Genomic DNA, 15,729 nt, shown 5'->3' on the forward strand with positions numbered 1-15,729 from the left:
CAGTATGTAATAAGCTGTGATGAACTACTTTACCAGCTGGACAGGTGGGGAGAAGTAGATAAAATTGCAGCCACTACTGCTGAATTAGAAGCGACAGAGGAGCGTTACAGAGATCTGGAAAAGATCATGAATGACCTCATGTTAACCAGGTCAACCCCTAGTCCTAAGCAGACGCCTAAGGTCAGTAAGAACTTGAGTAAAGAAGAATCAGCTATAAAAGAAGAAATTCATCGACTGACAGTTGAATTAGAAGAAACTTTTGCTGCAGTAAAGCAGGAGATAGAAGACATAGAGCATGAAATAAGCCCTATTAACCCTTTACCTCCCAGAACAATACCCAGAACAATTAAACAGCAAATAGAGGGAATGGAGCATGAGGTTAACCCTGTTAACCCTATGCCGACCAGAACAGAAAAATGTCAGAATCAGATAGAAAAGGATCAGATTGATAAAGTCATTAACCCTTTGCCAAGTGTAGAGCCAAAGGGAGCCCAAGCCGAAGCACAGCCTGTGCATGTTATGCATGAAACAGACCCAGAAATTGAGTTAGAGATGGAACAGAAGAAAAGAGTACCACAAAAGCAGTATCAGCCTGTGTCATCTACGCCATTCAGACAGGACATGTCTTCAGTGAGACCAGTCAAAAGTGAGCTGAGACCTACAGCCCCAATTTTCCAACCCAGAAATATCCAGGACTCGAGCACAGTGGAGTCGGTCAGTTTTGATTCGTCAAGGCTTCTAGAAAGGGTACATATTCCAAAGTTTAATGGCGATAAGAAAACGTACGAGGGCTGGAAAGCAGCATTCCTTTCATGTGTGGACCGCACTACCTGCACTCCAGAGTACAAGCTCCTACGATTACACAACAGCCTTCAAGGTGAAGCATTAAAAGTTGTCGAGAACTTGGGTTATTCAGCTACAGCCTATAACGTAGCAATGGACAGATTAGAAAGAAAGTATGGTGGAAAACGAAGACAAATCACCTTGAGATTAGAAGAATTGGACAGATTCAGACAAGTCCGAGACAACCACCCTAGAGACATAGAACTGTTAGCTGAGCTGGTGGACTCAATAGTAGTGAACATAATGGAAGCTGGACAGAAGAGTGAGCTAGGAGGTGGTTCCCTCTATATCAACATCCAACGCAAGCTAGATGAAGCATTATTGACCAAGTACTACCGATGGGTGAATGAAAAACGATGTGAGGAGAGTGTGCTGAGTCTACAAGAATTCATAAATCAGGAAGCAGAGTTCCAAATGACCGCATCTGAGACAATTAAAGGTCTCTCTACATTAAAACAGAAAACTACCGACAAAGAGAAGAGAGGGACAACTCTCTTACTGTCCGAAAGAGAATCGACCCCCAAAAGAGAAAAGAAAAAGATGTTGAAGTGTGTGCACTGTGGTGGTGTACATGGCCTATGGGCGTGTAATAGCTTCCGACAAGTGGATGTCAAATCAAGGTGGGATATCGCAATGAAGAACAAGCTGTGTTTCAGATGTTGTTGCGGGTGTCAGTCCAATTTTATTCAATTGTCAACGATATATAACATCAACTGGTAACAAATGGTACTGTTTATTGTCTAACATCAACTTATGTCAACTTACATCAACTTTCATAAACTTTCAACTGGAAACAACTGGTAACAACTTTCATCTGAATCAACGTGAAACTCGTTGCGAGAATCTGACTTGTCTAACAAACACGTGCCCGCAAAAACTAAATACTATCAACACCGATACTACAATTAAGGTCAAGACACTACTAAAAATAGCTACTTGTCAGTTACATGGCTCCCTTAAATTGTGAATCCCACAATTTACTTAAACTATAATTAAATATCAAAACTCTAACACAAATCCAAAACTTAACATCCATTACCATACAACAGTCATACATATATCAAAACAATTTTGTGAACTTAACTTTACCTTCTCTATTAAACAACTTTAAAACTCAATAACCATTACCATATGTATATAAGCATTATGCATCAAAGTTTATGAGCAATTTCTGAACATAACACAACATTGTAAGCATATCTATCTCTCTCACACATATGTCAACCTGCCATTCACATGAAAACAAACCCTTTCCTTTTAAACAAAATGTGAAAAACAGTCTTAATTTTAAAGATTCTATACATTTAACAGTCCATAACACTGAAATTAATCCAGTCCAGTGTTTATACAATGCACCAGTCTAAACATAAAAAGTTCACTCAAGTCAACCGATGGCTCCTTGACGGGGATTCCCCTTAAAATTACAGTTGCACACTATAATGATTGTTCAGTTATTGCGCTTCCTCTAACAAGCACAGTTTATGTATTGGTCGCATCAATATAGAATTCCTAGTCTTAATCTGAACTGTGCGAACAAGTCCATCCTTTCCTGGGTAAGTATTTATCACTCTAGCAATTGGCCACACATTTCTAGGAACATCTTCATCAATCACTAACACAATATCACCAATATTCAAATTTCGCTTTGGCTCCAACCACTTTTGACGACTTTGCAAGGTAGGTAAGTATTCTTTTATCCACCTGCACCAGAAAATGTTTGCCAAATACTGAACCTGCCTCCATCTGCGTTTGCTATATGTGTCTGTCTTGTCAAAATCACCTGGTGGGAGCACAGACCCAGAACGTAACAATAACAAGTGGTTTGGGGTCAACGCTTCCAAATCATTGGGATCACTGGACACCGGTGTCAACGGACGCCCATTCACAATTGCTTCCACAATACACATTAAAGTGACAAGATTCTCATCATCTAAAACCTGTTCTGTCACAACACCTCTTAATACCTTTCTAACAGTTCTGATGGATCTTTCCCATACACCACCCATATGTGAAGCACTAGGTGGGTTAAAATGCCAATCTATGTGGTTCTGGTGTAAATAATCATGTATCTTACTCTGATTCCATTCTGTGACAGCTGCCTTCAATTCACGCTCTGCACCAACAAAGTTAGTTCCATTGTCTGAAAATATTTTCTTGGGTTTTCCACGTCTACTGATGAAACGTTGCAGGGCATTAATAAATGATGAAGTATCTAGTGATTGTGCTATTTCAATATGCACTGCTCTTGATGCTAAACATGAAAATAAACACCCATACCTCTTAACCTCTGACCTTCCACGTTTAATCAAAAATGGACCAAAATAGTCCACACCCACATAAGTAAAACATGGTTCATTGGGTGTTACTCTAGCTGCTGGCAAATCAGCCATTCTTTGCTGACATGGTAACGCATTGTTTCGCTTACATTTGACACACTTGCTGATCACTCTGCGAATGGATTTCCTCGCTCCTATAATCCAATACTTCTGTCTCAATTCAGAAAGCACATATTCCCGTCCACTATGTCCTAAGGCTTTGTGTTGCTCGTCAATAATCAAATCTACAACATGGTGCTGAGGTAAAATCACTGGATTTTTTATCCCTTCTGAAATAGCTGAATTGTTCAATCTACCACCAACTACTAACACACCTGAAGAATGCATCACTGGTGCAAGCCTAAACAACTTACTTGCACGTTTAACACCACTCTGACTGTTCGCAGCTCGATTAATTTCTGAGAGCTCTTTCCCAAAGTGTTGCCCTTGGATATACCTCAAGATTTCTAACTCTGCCTTTTCTGTTTCTTCCACTGAAAGTGGACCTGTGGGTACATTCACCTTTTCTTTTCTATGTCTTGCTATTAACCACTGTTTGAAGCGTAGTATCACAGCAACATCTTTCTTCAGCTTTTTCCATGAAGATCGGCGTTTTAGAATCTTATCTATCACTGATTCTTGTACTGACTCACTTCTTTGTGCTAGACATGTCTTGGGTCTCTTTAACTCTTTATCTTCATCTGACACTCCCTTAATATCTGGAGTTTCTGGCCAGTGGCACTCACTCTGCTTAAGAAATTCTGGTCCTTCAATCCATCTGATACTGTTAACCATTTCATGGGCAGTGAGTCCCCTTGTGCAATCGTCAGCTGGGTTCCTCTTTGAATCAATGTAGTGCCACTGTGACGGAATTGAACCTTCTCTGATGACAGAGACTCTGTTTTCAACGTATGTTTGAAATCGCTTATCTTCACTTCGAATGTAACTCAAAGTACACGTGCTGTCTGTCCAAAACATTGAACTGTCCACAGGAAAAGTGAGTTCCTGTCGTATCATGTAATCTAATCTGACTGCCATAGTAGCTGCTGTAAGCTCAAGGCGCGGAATCGTAAGCTGCTTGATCGGTGCCAACCGAGCCTTTGACATCAACAATGAAGTATGAATCTGACCTGAGATGTCTTGTACACGGAGGTAACTTACAACACCATATGCCATGGTAGAGGCATCAGAAAAATGGTGTAACTGAATGCTGGCAATGTTCTCAGGCTGTACTGGCTGTACACATCTTGGTATTTTCATTTCTTTCATCTTGGGCAAGCTGTTCTTCCAACTTGACCACTCTACCTGGGTTTTATAAGGCACAGTTTCATCCCAACCTATCTTATCACGTGTTAAATCTTGTAACATCTTCTTGGCACTGATAGTGAAGGGAGAAATAAAGCCCAGGGGATCATAAATAGAACTGATGACACTTAAAAGGCCTCTCTTGGTCAATGGTTTCTTCTCAAGATCCATTTTATATGTGAAGCTGTCCACTTCAATGTCCCAGCAAACACCAAGAGCACGTTCTGTTGGCAAGGCCTGTAAATTCAAATCAAGATTCTTAATAGGCTTGGCTTTGTCTTTGTCTGGTATCTTGGATAACACTTCTCTGCTGTTGCTAATCCACTTCGTCAGGTGGAAACCTCCCGTTTGCAGCAGACTCTGTAATTGACTGACCATGGTGATTGCCTCTGTTTCACTCATTACTGACTTTAAACAGTCATCTACATAGAAATTCTGTAAAACAGTATTGACTACTTCTGTGTCGTAATGACCTTTGTTGTCTTCTGCTGTACGTTGCAATGCAAAATTACAGCAACTGGGACTCCATTTGCCACCGAACAAATGTACTGTCATTCGATAAACTTTCTGTTCTCCTTCCAGATCCCCTTTAGGCCACCATAGAAAACGAAGAGAATCTCTCTGCACTTCTGGTACCTTCACTTGATGATACATGGCTTCTATGTCAGACATGATGGCTATAGGGTGCTGTCTAAAGCGTAACAATACACCTAATAAAGAATTCACAATGTCTGGCCCCTGTAAAACTTGACTATTCAATGAGACACCCTGTTGGCTAGCTTTACAGTCAAATACTACCCTTACTTTGTCTGGTTTTTTGAGGTTCACAACATTATGGTGGGGTAGGTACCATACACTGCCGTCTTCTTTGTCAACTTCATCAGGGCTGACTTGTTCTGCATAACCTTTGTCAATTAAGTCCTCCATGAATTCTGTGTACGCTTGATGTAAGTTAGGATCATGTGACAATTTTCGCTTTAAGCTGTCTAGGCGTTGCTCTGCCATCTGCTTGTTTGGCGGAAAATGAGGCTGCCTGTCTTTAAATGGTATCGGTAAACTGTAATGCTCGTCATGTTGAATCTTATCTTCCCATAAAGCGAGGACCCGCTTGTCTTCAACTGATAAACCCTTTTTATCAGATATCAATGTTCCATGGCCTTCTATTTTCCAAAACTGTTCCAATTGCTCATTCAGCTCACGATCTGCCTGAATAAATGTTGCCGTGGCAACATGTCTACGCTTGCCACCAAGCGGTCCATTTAATGTCCAGCCCAACACAGTTTTTGTCGCATATGGCTCATTTGGACTTTGACCTCTCTTCACATCAATAGGCATAAGCACCTCTGGATTGTCTTGTCCAATTATTATGCTCACCTTGGCATTCATGTGATCTATTTCAGGAAAATTCACATCTTGTAAGTGACTCCACTTTCTGATGTCCTCTGCACGACCCATGTTTTCCATGTTTACAGGTAATGATGGTCTTGTATACACAACTGGCAAATCAATCACATTTTTGTCTTCTAAATCAGAAATCTGTAAACTGATCACTACAGTCTCTGAGACACTTTGTTCCTTTTCTAAGGTCGTAAGCTTTAACACTGTATTTTCACCCTGTGCACCAATAGACTGCTTCAACTCTTCTGAGCAAAAAGTACTGGTGGATCCCGAGTCTAGCAACGCATAGGTGTGCACAAACTGTGATTTTCCTGGAACTTTCACTTTCACTGGTACTATTGGCAAGGCGATTCGCATACCACTTTCCTTTCTGGTCCCATGAGCTCCATACGAAACTTCATTTACAGCACTGAGAGAAGTGTTTAGCCCTGTCTGAATGTGAGATAAATCTTCATGAACTGGTTCCCTTGTAACAGTTGGCTTCACCTGGTGCAAGAATTTAGTGTGTTTTTGATTGCACCCTTGCACTGAGCACGTACGTTGTAATCTACACATCTCGGAGAAATGTCCTGGCTTTAAACAGTTGTAACACAGTTTGTTGTCATTGGCAAATTTGAGTCTCTCAGGCAATTTCATGGCTTTGAATTCTGTACACCCAAATAATGAATGACTGCTGCCACACTTAATGCATGGTGACTGAATAGATTTTCTTGTGTCACCATAAGGCTGTGAACTGGTGTCACCATTAGGCTGTGAACTGGTAGCTGTAATACTGTAACTCCATCGGTTGTTGGGTCGCCTCTGTGAATCACTGCGACTGTCACTCCTTTTCACATGTGCTAGGCCACCATACACTGGATCATTTGCTATTTCTGCATTTTCAACAACAAATGCAGTGACATCTTTAATATCTGGGCACCTTTCTTCCTTTCTTATCTTACGTACTTCTTGTTTCCATTTGTGCTGCAAATAACCAGGGAGACGTTCAATGATTTTGACCAGTGAGCTTTGTGTGCTCAACTCTGAGGAATTTCCCATTGCTTCGAGCGTTTCAGCACATGTTCTTAACTCGTCGGCATAATCCCTCAATTTTGTAACATCATTTGCCTTTATGGCTGGGCCTGTCGTGATTTTCTTAACCCATGTCTCTGTAATAGTGTAGGCTGAACCAAATCTTTCCTTAAGCAATGCTTTAGCCTTTTTATATCCATCTTCAGGGTTCATTACAGCACAACACTGAATTACACCATGAGCTTTTCCACTGGTATAATGAAGCAAACGAATTAATCTTGCGCCGCTGTCCACAGTTTCTTTCTCCACACTATTTTCAAAAGTTTTGATAAAATTCCAATACTGAAGAGGATCTCCGTCAAATTTGTCTATTTCAACTTTAGGAATTTGTATAGAGTTCACTAAATGATGAATCACATCATGACTACTCTGGTTTTGAGTCAAGTTGGTGGAATTTACCTGAATGTCCAGTTTCGTAGATGAAATTGGGGCACTGGTCTCCATCTCAGCTTCAGCATACGCAGTTTCCTCTGCTAACAATTTTGCTCTTTCAGTGTCCAACTTGAGTTTCTCCCTTTGTTGTTTCAATTTCAATTCCTGTTCGTCCAAATGTTTCTTCACTTCAAAAGATGCCAATTCTGCCTCAATGGCCATCCGTTTTGCCTTCGCTTTCAAGCGAGCTTCAGTTGAGCTCGTGCTCAAACTGCTAAATAAGCTGGCCGTTTCTATGTCTTCTATTTTTTGTTGCACGTCCATTTTGACCTTTGACCTTTAGATCTCTCGAGTTTCACTGTTGCGGGTGTCAGTCCAATTTTATTCAATTGTCAACGATATATAACATCAACTGGTAACAAATGGTACTGTTTATTGTCTAACATCAACTTATGTCAACTTACATCAACTTTCATAAACTTTCAACTGGAAACAACTGGTAACAACTTTCATCTGAATCAACGTGAAACTCGTTGCGAGAATCTGACTTGTCTAACAAACACGTGCCCGCAAAAACTAAATACTATCAACACCGATACTACAATTAAGGTCAAGACACTACTAAAAATAGCTACTTGTCAGTTACAGATGTCTTGGTGTTGGACATTTTGGAAACAACTGCCCTCGATCCAGAATTTGTGGAATCAACAATTGCCGATCTTATCACCACAGACTACTTCATGCAGATTCTCAACAGGAGAAAAATGACCAGACCAGATCCCAAACAAAGAACCACGAACAAAGGAACCAAGAAACTTCACCAAAGTCCCCTCAGGAGAGAACCCTTACCTCTGTATCAAAGGAACAAAGAACCGAACCAGAGACGTTAGCTATGAGAACGGTAGCAGTTATCCTGAAGAATAATGACAGGAGCATCAAGGTGAATGCGTTATTGGATGAAGCCAGCACCAGATCCTATCTAAAAAGTAATGTTGCTGCCGAATTGAGGCTGTCAGGAGAATATGAGGAAATTAATGTTACCACTCTGAATGGGAGAGAAAACAAGCTGAAGACGACGTGTGTGGAATTCACGATTTGTTCCGTTGATGGAAGAATAGAACGATCAGCAGCAGCATGTACCATTGAACAAGTGACGGGAGATTTACAAGTGGTGAACTGGAACCAGTACAAAAGACAGTGGCCTCATTTGCAGAACTTGAACTTCCCAGAGATAGGACCACGGCCAAAAGTGGATCTACTGATAGGTTTAGACCAAGTTGACCTAATGTTTTCAGAAGAAGACGTCAGAGGTGAGCCAGGGGAACCAATTGCCCGCAAAACTCCACTAGGGTGGACCTGTATTGCAGCCGCACAGAAGAACACTAGCAGACCGAACACTGGTTTTACTTTATATGTAAACCAACAAGTACAAGAACAAGAAGGTTTAGATCACCTCCCTCGACGCTACTGGGACATTGAAGAGTTTGGTATATCAGCACCACACGTGAAACCAGATGAGAAGCGTTAAAAATGGCAGAGTCTTCAATCATCAAGGAAGATGGACGGTACTCCATTGGGATTCCATGGAAGCAGAACCGTGCACAACTGGGGGATAACTATACCATGGCCAAGAAAAGGCTACAGAACACCGAAAAGAGATTGAACAAGGACCCAGAACTAAAGAAGGCGTATCAAAATATCCTCAGTGGTTATGAAGAAAAACAATACATAAGAAAAGTCACAGATGAAGATGAACAGCAAAATAAACAAAGATGGTTCCTGCCTCATTTCCCAGTATTACGACCTGATAAACCCACCACAAAAACCAGAATTGTATTTGATGCATCCGCAAAGAACCAAGACCTATGCCTCAATGATGTAATACATCCTGGGCCAAAATTACAAAATGAACTATTTTCAGTTTTGCTTAGATTTCGACAGAATCCAGTGGGGATTATTTGCGACATTTCAGAGATGTATTTACAAATTAAACTTAAAGAAGAGGACAGCGCTTTCCATAGATTCCTATGGCGAACAGATCAAGAACAAGAACCTGACATCTATGAGTGGACAAGAATTGTATTTGGAATAAACGCATCACCATTTCTTGCACAATTTGTATCTAGGACCAATGCCCAGAACTATGAACAAGAATTGCCGTTAGCTGCGGACACGGTCATTAACAGTACCTACATGGACGACAGTATAGATTCTGTAACAGATATACAGACAGGGATTGAATTAGTCAGCCAGTTAAGAACCCTGTGGCAGAGAGCTGGTATGCATCCCAGAAAGTGGTTGTCAAATGAACCAGAAGTATTACAGCATGTTCCAGCAGAAGATTGTGTGGCTGAAGTTGATTTGGATGTGGGAACACTGCCATCAGTGAAGACGTTAGGACTTTTGTGGTCAGCAAAAGAGGACATATTTTGTTATCAAGTAAATCAAGAAGATGAACAAGAGAACATTAAGCTCACCAAACGGATGTTTTTGAGCAAAACTGCTGCACTCTTTGACCCACTGGGCTTTCTACAGCCTTATACAATCAGAGCCAAAGTCTTATTCCAAGAGGTGTGGATTTCAGGTGTTGATTGGGACGAAGAACTCTTGCTACAACAGCAGAAGAAGGCCAAGGAGTGGTTCAGGGAACTCAAAGAATTGTCACGTATTGAGATACCTCGATGTCTCCGAGAAAAGAAGGAACTTTCTGATTCATCACTGCACACGTTTACAGATGCCTCCAAAGATGCATATGGAGCTGCAGTATATATCAGACATGTGTATGAAGATGATACAGTATCAAGTCAACTGGTAGCTTCAAAAACCAAAGTGGCACCTCTGAAAGCAGTCAGCATTCCGAGGCTGGAACTCATGGCAGCAGTGATTGGATTTCGCCTCAGTGAAGAAATCGGAAACTGCATGAACATCGACCAGGCAGATCGCCATTTTTGGACCGACAGCATGGATGTGCTGTATTGGATTCATGGACAGAGCAAGCTGTTCAAACCTTTCATCGCTCACAGAGTTGGGGAGATCTAGCAGAAAACTGCTCCAACACAGTGGCGTCACGTAACTAGTAAAATGAACCCAGCAGACCTGCTGACACGCGGACTCAGCGTTGTTGCACTGACGAATGAAGAAAAGTGGTGGAAGGGTCCACGATTCTTGTCAGAGAAGCCACAGAGCTGGCCTTAAAAATTTGTGGTAAAGACTGATGAAAGAGAGGCCAGAAGTGAACACAGAACACAAAAATCATCGAGTGCCACATATATTACGCATGTCGAGGCTGAAGGTGACAGACTGTCATCAAAATGTTATTCCAGCTGGACCAGACTACTCCGAGTAACGGCTTGGGTCTTGAGATTTGTTGAAAATTGTAGACTACCAAAGTTGCTGCAGCATAGAAATGCATTGGAACCTGATGAATTAGCCACAGCAGAGATATTTCACATCAGAAACGCCCAGAAAGAAGAATTCCGGGATGAGATCTTGGCATTGAAGCAAAACAGAGAGATAAAGAGCAATTCAAAGATACTTGCTTTGCTCCCATTCTTGGATGAAGATGGGCTAGTTTGATCAAATGGACGTTTGAGGTGGTCAAGTAGTGTCCCTTGGGAGATGCGACACCCAGTAATTCTTCCACGAAATCAGTGGACAACAAAACTCATAGTAAAGCACCATCATGTTCAAGCTCTCCATGGTGGAACAAACTTCGTTCTAGCACAGATGTCCAAAAGATATTGGATAATTTCAGCCCGTGAAGTAATCCGATCCATTGAACAAGATTGCAGCTTTTGTAAGCGAAGAAAAGCAACTCCAGCAGAACAAGTAATGGCACCTTTACCCAAGATGAGAACTAGGGTGACTCTACGTGCTTTTAACCAGACATCAGTAGACTTCGCGGGACCGTTTATAGTAAAACAGGGACGAGGAAAGGCCAGGATCAAGAGATACTTGTGTTTATTTACCTGCCTTGGAACACGTGCTGTTCACCTTGAAGTTGCCTTTGGTCTTGATTCAGATTCGTTTCTGAATGCTCTCTTCCGCATGACGTCACGGAGGGGAGTGCCGGAGGTTATGTACTCGGATAATGGAACAAACTTTGTTGGGGCAAACAAAGAACTCCAAGAATTATTAGACCTGCAACCAGAGAAAATCAAGGAGAAGACTTCTTCTAAAGGAATACGCTGGCACTTCAATCCTCCAGCAGCACCACATTTTAATGGGGTTCATGAAGTGATGGTTCGTGCAGCGAAAAGAGCCATTAATGCAACCCTTGGGAATGCCGAAGTAAATGATGAAGAACTTGTTAGTGCTGTTGTGGGTGCTGAAGGACTTATTAACAGTCGACCGCTGACTTATCAGTCATCAAGTTTTCAAGATTTAGAACCGCTGACGCCTAATCATTTCTTACATGGGCAGATTGGTGGACAATTTGCTCCAGAAGAAATAGATGAAATTGCATTCAATCCAAGGAAACGTTGGCGTCGGGTACAGGAAGTAGTCCACAGCTTCTGGAAACGGTGGCTCAAAGAATGGTTACCCAGTTTAAATGCACGGAAAAAGTGGCATAAACAGAAGAAGAATTTGGAAAACGGACAAGTTGTTCTGGTCATGTGCAACGACACTCCACGCGGAAAATGGCCACTAGGGAGAATTTCACAGGTGTACCCAGGAGCTGATGGATGTGTTCGTGTTGCAGATGTGACTGTGGATGGAAAGACGTATAAGAGACCTGTTGTGAACTTGTGTCCATTGGATTAAAAACTTTGTTTTTTAAACTAGATTTTAGCCACGTAGACATTGGAAGAGACTTTGATTACTGATATCACACTAATGACTTTAGAGTTTTTAAATCAAGAAACTTAGAAATTGGACTTGATGGAGAAAGTCAAAGTGACGCAAAAGACTTTGAAATCTTTGACTTTGACGAGCATGTGCTATTTGTTTAATAGTTTTATGTTATTATTTATATATAGCTGTAGTTTTTGATATATATTATTATATCAAGGAGGGGAGAAATGTTCTAGAGAAAAGCACTTAAAATTTTTACCCTTGCACACTAAAAGCATTTTGAAAGACATTTCCCACTCAGTGACAGTTAAAGTGAAACACCTGTTGTTACAAGTACCTTTTTAATGCATTGTATTGTGGAAATAAAATAGAACTATCATAGAACAAAAGAGGAACACTTGTGCTTTAATTTTTATTGCACTGGAGGATTAATCCAGAACATGGTTGGTCTTGGTTTTAGGTTTCCCCATATTGCACACCATCTTGAGTTGATGGGCTACAGAAGGGTCGACCTACCGGTAGATGCTTTAAGACCTGATACAAATAGGCCTTCTCGCAAAAATGAGATCATGTTTTATACCATTTTAGTTATCTTTTCTCTCTCTCAATTAAAGTGGTCACGTGTGCCTCAGATGCCGTAAGCGTGCGCACGCTCCCGTTGACAGTAAAAAGTCCTGTCTTGCGTTATCAGCTACAGCGAGTGCGTTTGACACTTTGTTGGACATACACCAGTGCGGTGCATCTTTTCCCACCGTGTGGTTTCACCAGATAAGGTAAATATCCTAGGCAGAAAAAGAGATGTAAGCTTTTTGTATGTATAGCTTTAATATAGGCCTACTTTTTCATAAATGGCAATGTATTGTTCAGTAACAGGAACACATTCATACATGGATGTCATACACATTCAGGCTAAAAGCGTGTAACATGTCTAGGAGCTAAATGCGTTGAAAAAATGAGACAAAACAGGCCCTTAGAAATGTGTTTAGAAGTTAAACACTGTTTTTATAATGTATGAAAGCAACTTGAGGGGATGATATACATGTACATTTGCTTCTTTTGCAACATGTCGATGTTTTGTAAAGAAAAGTATAACGCTTGGACAGGGATAAACTTTTTCGGACATTTTCTGTGGAACAAACGTTACATACGTTTTAGCCGTGACAGAAAGCTCCCCTGTGTTACAGTTCATATATTTATAAAGACATCCTTACGTCAGCGTGTGTTTGTGTTTTAGTTTGACCTTATTGAAATGGCATGTAATATTGTGATGGATTTTTATGAACAATTTTAGTAATTATGTACCTTGCAAACGTCCTCTCATTAAGCCTTGGCAGTAATTCTTATGATGGTACAGTGTAAGCCAGCTTAGAGCTGTGCAATGAAAGATAAATTCTTAGTGGACAGTAGAGAAAAATGTATAGAATTAGTCAGCTAAATGTATGTGGATATCTACATGTAGTTGTGCCTTTATTCGCCGGACCCACACACCAAAAGCATATTTAGGCAGATATTTCTCTGAAAAAAAAAATAATGCGTCACGCTTTAATAGCGCCTGACGTGATCACATGTTAAGCCTTTCAATGTTGTTATTTTACTGCTTGAAATAAATTTTAAAAATGTTCCTGTATTTTTGATGTTGTAATTATACCACTTGAATAAAAATTGTTTCTGTCCTTTTGATGTTGTGAATTTTACCGCTTGAATTAAAACATTGTTTCTGTCCTTCCATACGTTGTTTTTAATGACTCCAGATGACAACCCTGCCATTTTAACTTTTGCAAAATAGCATTCATTATTTATGTACGTGATGGAGATGCAGCATTCAATGCTGGTAGCTTTGAAAACAAACTAGTCATATACTTTATATGACTTTGTCTTTTTATTTTGGTTAAAAAAATAAATGTTGCATACGTGATATAAGCCAGTTATTCAGCGCCGGTGGTGTTAGTACAACATAGTAAAAAAAATACAAAAGAAAATTGTGGTAAATTAAAATGGTAACAATTTAAAAAAAATCCAGGATAAAGTTATAGGACGGGAATACAGCTTATTTATTTATTTATTTATTTATTTATTTATTTATCTTTGTCAGCATAAAGACCAACGAAGAAGTGTTAGAACTGCCTAGAGTACAACGCTCACTGACGAAAACACTCAGAAAAAGACAAATTAAATTTCAGGGCCATACCATCAGAAAAGACGGAATAGAAAAACTTGTACTCTGCGGGAAAATTGACGCCATTTGTTTTTTCTCTCTTTTTATTTTGTTCTGTTGAGCTTAATTCCGAATACAACTGCACTATACGTTTCTGTATTTCAGGGACGGCAATGCAGATATTTACCCGTCCTGGCTGGGGGGCCGTAGTGTTTACAGTATTCCTACTGTGCACCTTCGCTGTTGGAGGCTACTCGTGCATCTTTAATCCGCTGACCTCCAGATGCCTTGCAAGCACTTGTCGAACTGGATACCAGTGTCTTTTAACTGGGGGATATGTGTGTGGCTGTGTTGAAATAACTGGCTGACTGAATACCAGAATCTATTTCTGTTGACTTGACAATCTTTCGAACTATGGAGGGTGCTTCAGTGTATGAAGTTGCAATAAAATTAAATTGGCACCACGTTCTTTGTGTTTGTATGTGTGTGAATATGTGTGTTTGTTGAAATGACAACAGTTTTCACTAATCCTTGATACTTTCAATAAAAACAAATTCAACTTCTAAAAATAAATTATTTTTGGCCCTAACTGTAGGCCTGATAATGAAGATAATATTCTATTGGTAACTGCATGCTGTACATATCTTAGGATAAGGAAGCTGACACATCGTTACTGGAAAACATAATATATTTTCTGCGTGATACCTATATTCGTGTTTGATTAAGAAGAAAGTTAAGTCATTCTATAACTGTGGTTTCGGCTGTGGCTGACGGTTATAAAGTTGTCAGCTGCCAAGTTCATCCTAGACATGCTCAATGGGTGACATGTCTGGTTTAAACGCTGGCCACGGAAGAGTCTGGATCTGTTCCTGTATAGTGCAAAGGATCTATGGGACAATATCGCTCTTGTCACACAGTATAAAGGGTCCAGACGTGCCGTTGATACAGAGGACTCCACACTCCCTAACAAGTTGAATGAGTTTTATTCTCGTTTTGATAGGACCAACCACACTCAGGTCCACACACCAACCCTAGGGGAGCGCGTGCCGCCATTTAGCCTACTATTCAATCATGGCAAGTCAAGTGTTATTTCTCGGCTTTAAACACCAGGAAAGCTCCAGGCCCTGACGGTATAACATCACGACTTTTAAAGGAATGCGCAGCCCAGCTTTCAGATGTGTTCGCGGAAATATTCAACTGGTCAATTGAAATGTGCAGAGTGCCTGAAATATGGAGGACAGCAACCATCATACCTGTGCCAAAAAGTAAAACTGTAGAGAATTTAAATGATCTCCGTCCTGTTGCTTTGACACCGGTGCCTATGAAGATATTCGAAAAACTTGTTTTGTCTTTTATTAAAACTTAAGTACCAAATAGCTTTGATCCACTCCAATTTGCCTACCGCAGTAACAGAAGTGTAGACGATGCTCTTTCTATGTGTTTACACAAAGTTCTCGAACATCTCGATTGTAAAAA

General features: G+C 40.5%; 3 protein-coding genes across 3 annotated transcripts; 2 read left to right on the forward strand and 1 right to left on the reverse strand.

The window, feature by feature from the left end:
- Nucleotides 1–2,294: 2,294 nt before the first annotated feature.
- On the reverse strand, nucleotides 2,295–7,628 carry LOC106162566 (uncharacterized). Its single transcript, XM_087000954.1, has one exon. It carries the CDS (start codon nucleotides 7,626–7,628, stop codon nucleotides 2,295–2,297), a length of 5,334 nt encoding a protein of 1,777 aa, XP_086857080.1.
- A 1,206-nt stretch (nucleotides 7,629–8,834) lies between these two features.
- LOC147763812 (uncharacterized) lies at nucleotides 8,835–10,343 on the forward strand. Its single transcript, XM_087000964.1, has one exon. The coding sequence runs from the start codon at nucleotides 8,835–8,837 to the stop codon at nucleotides 10,341–10,343; it is 1,509 nt and encodes a 502-aa protein (XP_086857090.1).
- Nucleotides 10,344–10,922: 579 nt separating this feature from the next.
- On the forward strand, nucleotides 10,923–12,068 carry LOC147763813 (uncharacterized). Its single transcript, XM_087000983.1, has one exon. It carries the CDS (start codon nucleotides 10,923–10,925, stop codon nucleotides 12,066–12,068), a length of 1,146 nt encoding a protein of 381 aa, XP_086857109.1.
- The last annotated feature ends 3,661 nt before the right edge of the window (nucleotides 12,069–15,729 follow it).

The sequence above is a fragment of the Lingula anatina genome, chromosome 1 (genome assembly GCF_051362555.1).
Source record: "Lingula anatina isolate TDL-2025a chromosome 1, LinAna3.0, whole genome shotgun sequence".
In the NCBI taxonomy this organism is placed as follows: Eukaryota; Metazoa; Brachiopoda; class Lingulata; order Lingulida; family Lingulidae; genus Lingula; species Lingula anatina.